We start from the raw sequence: 10,658 nt of genomic DNA, 5'->3' as shown, positions 1-10,658 counted from the left end.
TTTTCCTGCGATATTTTATGCACTCTTTTAGTTCGTGTTTTACGGATTTTACTTTATGATAACATTTTTTCGACCTGTAAATATGAATTCGGTGAACTGAACTCGAGGCCTCGAGGGAGTCGGTTTGTTTACGGGCTCTGCTAACCTCTTGAGCCAACTCCCACCCAAATTTCCCATTCCCCATCCTTTAACTTGGCGAAACACGCTGTGAGGTACTCCCGGCCGAGAGAAACCCCCGCCCCGCCCAAACCTTCCAAAGAAAATGGCGCCCTCACGCAAATCGCCCACCGCCGCCGCCACCGCTGATGGTGGCGTCGAGGAGAACGCGATGGCCATCCTCGACACCTTCGGCATCAAGGATTCCCGCGACCTCCACGACGACCGTACGCACCACGTCTCCCTCCTTCTTCTCCCCCCGCCCCCCAATACTTTCTAGGTCTCGTTCCCGTCCGCCGATGCCGGCGCTAACGTGTTGCCTCCATCTACGTAGGAACCGCCTTCTTCGAGGCCGTGCGCTCCGCCTGCCTGGCCGGCGACAGCCCCTCGCCCCCCTCTTGGTATGGACCCCATCCCTGCCTGGCCACTGACTGAATATTGTGTCCAGTATCTATCTGACAAGTATATTCCGAGTTTATAAATTAATTAACTTTGTTCATTCTGAACATGACATGGGCATCTACTTATGTAAATCTGGAAGGAGAATGCACAATGCTGTCTTTCAGATTCTTCAAAGCAGCAGCTCTTTGGAGGTCACCATCGCAAGTTTTCATCTCTTAATAGAGCTGGACAAGGTGAAATTTCTGTACCCGTTTCTCTCACTTCCTGCCACTTTTGTTCAAGTTGAGTGTCCCTTGTCCCTCCACTCCCAGTGCAGAGATAAATGCTGGCTACTATATTGATGATTCCCATCGATACCATGGCTACACAATTTTACCTTTTCTTTGTGCAGTACCATAACTAATATTCAGTTAACAGCTGAAGCATTTTTTTTCCAGTACAATGACAATTATTCACTTAATAACTCAAGCATTCCTACACTGACACACCACTAAGCTACATCATTTTTTAAAACCTATATGCTATTAAGTATACTGTCATTTAATGATTCATCTCATGTCATGTGCTTTTGATGATAACTTTCAGCACTATCCAAGAACTTATTTGACAAATTCTGGTCCTCACCAAGCTTTAGTTATTGTTGAAGAGGTAAGAAGATGGTAATATTTTGAGCAGATGCTTTTTCAGCAATTTATGTACCGTTATCAGTTTTATACTTCTATTGTATTTTAAGATATGACATGCATGAATACTTTCCCATTCTCCAGTCATGGTCACCGTTTCTCCCTGACATTAATGTTGCTCGCGGCGAGATTGGGGGAAACACCAGGCGCACAGGCCACCTCTTTGATCCTTTGGTAAGCTAGCGTTAAGGTGTTACATATTATCTACTTATGCTGTTATTCGTATATGTAATATTTACCAGCACATGAAACTCAAGTAATCAAGTGGCTAGAAATAAAGAAGTAAGAGAACAAGTGTAAAGGCTTACAGGATAACCCACCCCTGCCCTAAAACATGAAGTCAGCAGGAAAAAGAAAAAGATCAAGATGATTATTTAATCAGCGGGAAGAAGATCAAGCTGATTGTTTAATCAGCAGGAAAATATAAATGCTAAGTAGGAATTAGGAAGTAGAGTTGCCAACTTGCCATTTAGTCTGATTTATTTTGGATTACTACTCCCTCTGGTCCTATAAAAAAAACCAAGGATAGAGTCAATCTTTAAAATTTTTACCACTAATATCATTACACATATTTAGATTGAACACTTGAAAAGCATACATGAGAATGTCTCAAACAGTACCTTCTCACAGTATACCATTTGTATTATAAAATAATTTATAATATAAATTAATGATCAAAGCTGTATTTTGAAGGCCGTGTCAATATCCATAATGATAGCTTTTAAAGGACTCGAGGGAGTATCTTTTGGATGTTAAAAACTAATTGGCAATATTATCATATTATTTGTCTTTCCTGAGTTTTCTGTGTCGTGAAATATCTAATTCAATTTTACCCTTCTGAAGAGATTTGGGTTACTGATCGAGGACATGGTTGAAGCAGCTAATGATACAAGTACTAATAATCGACTTAAGGTAATTACTGATGGTTTCTAACTTCTGAGAACAGTAAGAGCTCCACTTTTCAACTCTCAACTCCTATATAAGTCCACTTCTATGGCCACCGTCCATTTTGCACCCCAGGTGTTCTCGACAGATGTGGATGCCACATGTATGCCACATAACTACCATGCCATCAAACAGATGAGTTCACATGGATTAAAACCACACTGAGTCCCCACTACTCATCCTGTCCAGCGTCCAAACTCTGTTCTCTCTGTTTGCTATTTTGTTTTATGGCGTGGTAGTGATGTGGCTAACTTCATTTGAACCGAAACCACATGTGAAACTGCCCGAGGTTGTAAAGTGGACGGTTTGAGTAGTTCGAGATAGCTACTCAGACGATTCTCGATTTCAGCGTTGAAAAATTGACTTGCTTCAAGAATATATGTACCATATGCTTGGCCATTAATGTCTTGTTCTTCACTTAAGTATCTTGAATGTGGTCCATTATCTCTCTGATTGTTAATATCACCTTGTTTGGTTTATTTATTGAAGTAATTAGTCAATTCAAGAAAGGGTATTGTGGACATAAAGGAGTGTGCAAAATGTCCAGCCGTGCACATAAAGTTGGTGGTTGATCATCTGCTCTGCTCTAGATATTTTATTGGTCCATGATCTTCAAATGATGGGAGTAATTTGACTGGAAATATCTGTCTACAGGATAATGGAAATGAGTGACAGTTAATAATAAAAGGTCTACCACTGAATCTGCTACATTAGGAAACATGTAATATGCCTGAAGGAGGTAACCTTGTGTGATGACGAAGTAATTCGATTTACCCCTAAATCAAGGCAACTATATTTTATATTGTTATGTACATGACATGTAATGCAGTATGTTGTGCCATTGTTTATACCCCCTCTGTTGATCTTCCATAAAATGTCCAAGCATTTCAAGATCCAAATTTTGTAACTATTAGCAACAAGCGAAGTGTATTTATTTTTGGTGCCACCAAAATGTTACCATTCAGTTTATATTTGAATGTATATTCATATGATCACGATTTTGTAGTTATACCTTGGAAGAATTACACACAGGGTTCTTGTGCTCTATTATCACATCCCCTGGCAGAGTACTGTAGAAAGAAAATATATGTATTTATAGTTTTTTTTCGTCTGTCATTGAGGTTTGAAGTTTGTTCTGTTTTGGATTTTAGCGTATAGAGAACATGGTGCTGTTCCAGTATCTCGTTAGCACACTGGAGGCTGATTTTGTACCTCGTAATATTGCATATAAAGGTAATGTACTCCTGAACTTAACTAATTTAGTATGCCTTTGTAGAAGATAAGATATTCTTATTATTCTTCTGATTTTGTTACAGAGTCATTAGACTGGGTGGTTATCAGGGAATCTCTTTTAAGTGGGCTTCTGGTACGACCCACATCCATCACGTACCGATAATATCTTAGTTATCTGGTCTAACTCTTTGCATAGTATTTTATTTTCTCGCCATATTTTGTTGAAGAAAAGGTTTTACTGGGACATGGTTGCAGTTACGTGAAAGTAATTTTGTGTTGTTAACAGAGATCACGAAACCTGGTATTCAAATCGTTTGTCAAGAACTGCATATCCCTTCTGAACCAACATCAAAGAGAAGTTGAAGCTAAGATATCTTTTGAATCAGCATCCGATTCAGATTCTTCCTTAACCTTTTCATTGCTTGAATTCGAAAGAGAAGCACTTTTGTCTGTCAAAAAACTTTTCATTATGGTGCGTTATATCATAGAGTAATTTTATCATACAGATTCCTTGCATAAAGAATAGGTTCTAACAAATTTTTTTTTTTGCAGGTTATAAACCTTGACTTGATTAGAAAAGAAGCAGACAAATTAAGCATGACTTCAAGAGCTGATGGTTCCAGGTCAGTTCTGATTATCATTTCCTTAAAGATGTGACCTCTGTTAGTGTCTGACATTCCATTTCTCTCTTTGTAGGAATCCTATCTTGGAAGTTATTTTAGATGAGCTACCTTACAACACAATCAACTTATCCCCATTTCTTTTGGTAACTGCAAACCATTGCACCCTTTTGGCATCTTACTCATTTTTTATTGTACCTTATAGTGCTGACTTTACACGAGGAACTAAATCGGTGGTGCTCTAAAGCTTGTAAACCCTCTCAAAGTTCATAGAAGAGTCTAAAGCTTAAGTTTACATTTTATTGCATGTTGCGTGCTTCATGCCAACTAATTGTAGAAAATAAAGACCACACACTAAATTGAATAGATGACTCGACTGGAAATGTAATCTGTTGGCTCCTTCCTTTCGAAACAATAACAAAAATCAAAAATTATGCCTGTTAATGTCCTTGAGAAAAATAGAATCTCCCTGTTAAGTCAGCCAAAGGAGATTAAAATAAGGCAATCATCCTTGCTGGATGCCATTGCCATTGTGATTCCTGATACAGACTATTTTGATTTGATTGCTTTGCATGCACTCCAAACTTCTACAAAAATGTACAGTGCATACATAACTGTACTTTCCATGTTCTTGAACCTGTTTTGTTCCTTCGCAACAAGTTCTCGTTTTGTGTGATTCCTGGCTTCATGGGTAGGCCCTAAATAGTTACATCAGCGATCAGTAGTTACTGCTGGAGCTGTTCCGCCTCACGTTTAAACATTAGAAAATAGGAAAATCGTAATATATATCAATATGTACACAAAATAAGTCACATTGGACAAATCTGAACATTGCAATGAGTCCAAGTTGGGTTTGATGGTTTAGTTGTTGAGGGATACTACCACTATTAGGTAGTGCTCATCTGCCCGACATGCCTATAAGCAAGAAATAAATAAATGTGAAGAACTAACAAGTCAAGAACTGAACACAAATCAATGTGAGATGCTGACAACTGGAAAGAGAAGATGCATAGGTTAGAGGTGTTAATGTATTGCCTGGTTCTCCAAGTTGATGATTAAGCAGCTACTTATGTTAGTGTTTCTGGTCTTCACGTCTTTCTGCAGGTAAAAGGGCGTTCTTTGGTGTTTTTTATATTAGAGGAAGAACACAGAAAAGGCGTAAAATTTTGAAAAGCCAAAACCAAACTAAACTCGAAAAAGTCTATCCTAACAAAAGCAAAACTTAAGCAAAACAGAATCCTGAACTATCTACAAAATGGAAAAATAAGAGAGGAATGTAACCTAAGCTAAGTTATATGCTATGACCAGAAGGTCTGGGGGGCTTGAATGCTGTGGCAGTCTCCTAAGAGCAACTCTGGTATCCCTTAAAACGCCGCTCCTTAAAATGCGTATAAGGGCTGCAGAAAAGGTTTGGGCGAACTCGGTGTAGGTCCGGTGAGTCCAGCAGCGGAAGGGCGCTGGCGGGAGCTGAAATTTCCCTCCCACAAAAAATCTGGTTTATGGGGCTCATTAAAATTAGCCCCAGAAACTGGTAATCTGAGGTTTTCGGGTGTCGATTTATGGGGCACTTTTTAAACTTTTAAGTTTTAGCTAATAGAAGGGATCCAATTGCGCCAAAACCCTAAAAAAGCGTTTATGTTAAGGGCCAGGGTGATATAAGGGATATGTTGGAGTTGCTCGAAGGGCCTCGGCGCCTGCCAGTCTCCATTGCTCAGTAGGTGTGCCTTGTTGTTTTGGCCCATTGTCATTTATATGGAATAGCTGTGCTGTATCTAGCTACAAGTTTAGTGAAACAGCACTGCTACTTGGCGCAATTGCTGCCATAGCTGCGTTAGCGGAGCTCCATGCATGCGATAGCTAACTACTTCAAACATTGCTTCGCAACTGAACTGTTTGCCAATAATAGCTAGTGAATTAATGATTTATTTATTAAATGTGTCAGGCTTTCACGGAATGGAAGTGGAAACTGGAGATTATTTTGCAGTACTTTTTAAGATACTATGGCAAGGTATGTTAAATTTATTTCTATAATCACCTGAATTACTGCAAAAACCTTGTGCAACTTCAGAAATACCCCTTTACGAGACAATGATTGTTGTTTAGTATACATGCCCATGAAAATTGTTGTATCAACTATCAAGCAAATGTTGGTGAGAAGTGCTTCTCTCCTGTGCACGGGGCCACCTTCTCTCTCCTCTTTTTGCTTCTTTTTTCTACAGTTTTATGTTCCCTCTCACCCATACTACTACATCTATTGGTAAAACTTAAAATCTCCACAGATTTTGAATCGCAAACTTAATTTTTGAACCTTTTAAATATTTGAGTTACTAGTGAAGGGGGCATAGAATGACACCAATATTGAATATTCTTGACAGTTTTTGAAATCCTACTTTTGAAACTTAATGAAACATGTTGTTACTTCGTGAAACTTGCTGAAATTTTTCTTTGAAACATTTTGTTTCACTATGTTTCAAAGTTCAAACTAGGTTCATCAAAGTTAGAAAATATTTGGCAATTATCTTAGAGTCTAATTTGAGACACAATTTTTTGTATCTAGTTTCATTGAGTTTTATTGTGTATCATCATGTTTAAATATGTTTCAAAATTCAAATTTTGAATTTTATCATAACGTACCCTTTTTAGGTTTCTTTAAAAGACATAATTGAAAGAAATACACTGATTAAAACGGAATGTTAATCTGTTATATTTCAATAGATATCTGTCTTGTAAGTTCAACACTAGAAATTAAATCCATGTACTAAAAAGTAACAGAGAGAGTACAAGTGTAGGGTAGGGTACATGCAAAGATTCTTTTCATGTGTGAATCTCAAAGCAAAGATGAAGCAACCAAAGGCAGGTACGGGCATGGGACATCCCGTGCATGGTACTTATGCCGCTCTCTTATGTTGGTACCAAGTGTCGCTCTCCAGCCGATACAGTTTTACCTGTCTCTTAGATAGTCTCTCCAATATAGAACGTTCCACCCAAATCATCTCTTGATCAGCATTATCTGGATTAGAGACTGGTTTATTCTATTCATTACATAGGCCTCTTACCTGTAATTTCAAATTGAGTTCTCAGGTAAATAAAATATCATTTTAAAAAATTCTACAGGAGTTACCTTGATTCTGGTCACAACCAAAATTAATTGCAACGCTGAACCAGCATTTTTGTTTCTCACAGCTAGGTAATTAGGCTAAGATTTGCAGAGTAGTCCGCAACACTTGTAAGATCTGTATTTAGAGAAATACTGTCGCAAACACACTTGACTTCAAACTAACTTACTTTGTGGTAAATAGCATGCCCGCGGAATATCCCATTACAACCTTTTCAATGACCTCCATTGCCTAGTTCGCTAGGTTGCTCTCTGCGATGTTATTTGAAAGTCTACCATGATTGAATTATCAGTTGTTATGGTCGGTTTGACCTATACACGCAGGAAGCCCACTAGTGGCTAGTTATGGGCTTAGCCCAAGTAAATTAGGGGCTTAGCCCAAGTAAATTAGGGTTTAGAGGAGGCCGTCCTCCTATATAAACACTTGTATCCCTTCGAGATTAATCAGACAATATTCAGTATCATTACTGTCTCGTCTCCTGAAGGGAGACGGGAGACCCTGTGCCCCCGCCGCACCAACCCTAGCCGCCGCCTCCTTCCTCCGCGCCGGCGCCCAGCCGCCGGCGCCGAGCTCTCCAACCTCTCCGCCCTCACTTCCACCCTTACAATCTCCGCCCTAGACCCGGTAGAACCCTAGTCTCTACCACTTCGGTATCAGATTGCCTAGGTCTCATGGGCTCCAACAGCCCCCCCCATCGACCCCATCGCCGCCACGTCCGCCACCGCCACCAACACCACCACCGCCACCGCCGCCGCCATGGCCGGCGCCCACGCGCTGCAGGGGGGCGCCCTAGACCCGGTAGAACCCTAGTCTCTACCATCAGTCCTCTAAATAGGAAACTCAGGAGTTAGTTGACCTATAATAATGATAGTTTTAGACACGTTGATAGAAGTTACAAGTGCAAATAAGTTTAGTGTCAATTAAAAAGGATGTCATTTGGTAAGGTTAACATTTGAGATCGATATCAAGTATGAACTGATAGGGGCTCTTCTTATGTGTGCATGGAGTATTGGAGTTAGAATGACATCTGTACTAGAAATAATCTTTAAACTTTAATATTGGAATGCTAATTTGTTGATTCTCCTCATTATATCGTACACATGAAAGGTTTTACATATGTTACTTTTGTGACCAAAGCAAAATCATGAATGGTATTGCTGCCTTTTTTTTGTTTATAGCCTGCAGTCCGTACTCGGAGGTCAGATGATACCCAACAAGATTTGACAGTGGAAAATGTTCTGAGTTTGTTTTCAACGGCCGCAAGCGCAAAAGCTATGGCCAAGAAGATGTTTCCAGAAGTTGCCCAGCTTCTCCTAGCACATGCATATCAGGCTAGTGAATTAAATGCTGCTCCTGATTTTCTACAAAATAAAGTGTGCTTTGGGTTCTTTGCTAGGTTACTTATTAATATGTTATCACGACGATGGATTTTTTGTTGTTCTATTCCCTAACACCTTTTCTTTCTAGATATGGACAGAGGTGACTAACTATCTTACTTTTTACCTGAGAATATAATTTCTTGGTCAATTTTTTGGACACTAGACAGGCAGTAAGCACCTGTGTGTTTAAGTCTAGAATATAGTTTTTTTGTGGCGTGGAGGGGTTAGGGTGTTGATAAGCACAAGTAGTTGCACAATGATACATGTTCAACTTTATTTTTGAGCCAGGGTAATTGCATCGTTTCATTCATTCATCAATCCATCCACTAATTGTTCAAATCCAGCCAGATATGCGTTGCTGTTTCAGCTTGAAAATATCTAGAGCATGTTCCTTTTTTTGCTTAACTGAAGAGCATGATAGTATCGTTATTAAGAAACTTGAACAAGAAGCATTTTAGATCTCCGTGTTCAATGTTCCTGCCCCTGATGTTCTTTGGTATTTTCTGGTTATAGCAATCTACCTTTTGGGTTGTAATTTAGTCAATATCCATATTTTCTTCAGGCCTGCTTGTCTATTCAAGTTGATTCTAGCAAAGCTGATGATGCAACAAAGATGATCGGTGCGACTCTCCTCGAGATATCTTGCAAGTTTGTGTCCGCTTTCCAGAATCTGAGAGAATGTAACATGTGAGTATATTTTGTTGTTTTAATATCGTAGTGACAGCCATGTCTCGAACACGGTCAAGATCCAGCAGACTGATTGATGTCTGGTGGTACCATCTCTGCATGCATGGGAGCCGGTGATATCAGTATGAAAAATTTACGCGAAGTTCCTATTGTATTTACTAATTTTTGTATATCGTCTCTGCAGGGACATTGAGATTTCGCAGTTTGAGAAAGAAGCTTTGTTTACTGCCGCAACGCTGACTATGAAGCTGCAGAATGAGTAGGGATAAGAGACTTGTGAGGCTACATGGATGAGATTAGATGGTTTATCTTAAAAGAATGATGGTATGATCTTTTGGCTTTTGAATTCTCATCTGCCTATGTATATATTGCGGTAGTGTCTGAACCAATTGTAACGAAGTGATGCAACTTTTTTTTTTGTTCTAGAGAAGGGAAGTTCCATTATCTTTGGACTATCCACCAACTAAGTTGCATTTAGCCAAATTATTGTAAATGTTGTACTAAATCAGTTGGATCCAGTCAGTGACCAGACCACCAGTGTCTTGATATGTTACGACATTCCCATGCGGAACATGCTGCCAAAAAAATAATGGGTGCATATTTGCACACCATGTACTGATCTAGCTCCACCATCTGCTGAGGTCGCAACATGATCCTTGGATTGGTCTGCTGACATCCACCGACAGCGGCAAACCACTGCCTCTAGCTGGTCATAGGGTTTTGTGCTGTTTCATAGTCACAGAACTAATGTGAGAAGTATATATATATTTTTTTGACCTGGACTATGGCGGGGTTACACCAGCCTGACTTATAGGTGGTCATAGGTTTTTGTGATCAACAAATCTATATAAAATCTACCAAAATTGTACTCCTTTTGATCCATAATAATTATCGTGGGTTTAGTTTAAATTTAATTTCTTTTGAGGGTTTGTTTCATTGAACTAAAACCACGATGGATTCCATGCAGTACAGAATCCATATATGATCCAAAAGGCCCTTAACCCCTTCACCACTTTCCGTTGGGCCCAAAAAATGTGACAATAGGTTCTCTCCTGCCCATCTTAGCCCAACAGCCCATACTAGCAGGACGCTTAATCTCCCACCCCGACCTATTTAACTCGCCCTGGCCCCTACCCTAGGTAACCGGAGTCGCCAGTCCAGCACCGTTCGCCGCCACATCGCCACCATGCGCCGCGGCCGTTCGCCGCTCCTCTTCACCGTCTCCAAGTTCAATATTTAACCACTGCATTGCTCGCGTTGTCTCATCCCCTGCCAAAACGAAGAGAGCAAAACCCCCTCCACAAATCTCACAAGCTCTGAACCCACCTATTCGACCAGTCATGGCGATTGTATGCTGGTCCTTGCTCCCGTTCGATCTCGTCGACCGCATCGCCGGGCGCTTGCTGGACACCGCCGACCTGGACTGCTACATGGCCT

The 10,658-nt window shown here is 40.1% G+C and overlaps 1 protein-coding gene across 2 annotated transcripts; it reads left to right on the top strand.

The window, feature by feature from the left end:
- Positions 1-249: 249 nt before the first annotated feature.
- Positions 250-9,798, top strand: LOC124682979 (negative regulator of systemic acquired resistance SNI1-like). Of its 2 annotated transcripts, XM_047217572.1 has the most exons (15): positions 250-383; positions 491-557; positions 698-791; positions 1,144-1,206; positions 1,326-1,415; positions 2,085-2,153; positions 3,338-3,419; positions 3,503-3,552; positions 3,706-3,891; positions 3,972-4,042; positions 4,116-4,185; positions 5,982-6,047; positions 8,334-8,486; positions 9,097-9,221; positions 9,406-9,798. In XM_047217572.1, exons 1-15 carry the CDS (start codon positions 263-265, stop codon positions 9,482-9,484), a joined length of 1,386 nt encoding a protein of 461 aa, XP_047073528.1. In that variant the 5' UTR covers positions 250-262; the 3' UTR covers positions 9,485-9,798. The 2 variants fall into 2 exon arrangements, with proteins under 2 accessions (XP_047073528.1, XP_047073527.1); XM_047217571.1 differs by lacking the exon at positions 5,982-6,047.
- The last annotated feature ends 860 nt before the right edge of the window (positions 9,799-10,658 follow it).

The sequence above is a fragment of the Lolium rigidum genome, chromosome 1, assembly GCF_022539505.1.
Source record: "Lolium rigidum isolate FL_2022 chromosome 1, APGP_CSIRO_Lrig_0.1, whole genome shotgun sequence".
NCBI classification, from domain to species: Eukaryota; Viridiplantae; Streptophyta; class Magnoliopsida; order Poales; family Poaceae; genus Lolium; species Lolium rigidum.
The sequence above is the reverse complement of the archived record's forward strand: the minus strand, read 5'-3'. Positions and strand labels throughout refer to the sequence as shown.

Bases quoted from the DNA above. Each gene is read 5' to 3' on its own strand.
- LOC124682979 (XM_047217572.1), top strand. From the start codon at position 263: ATGGCGCCCTCACGCAAATCGCCCACCGCCGCCGCCACCGCTGATGGT. The intron at 384-490 runs GTACGCACCACG...CCATCTACGTAG, and splicing joins CCGCGACCTCCACGACGACC to GAACCGCCTTCTTCGAGGCC. The intron at 2,154-3,337 runs GTAATTACTGAT...TTTGGATTTTAG, and splicing joins GTACTAATAATCGACTTAAG to CGTATAGAGAACATGGTGCT.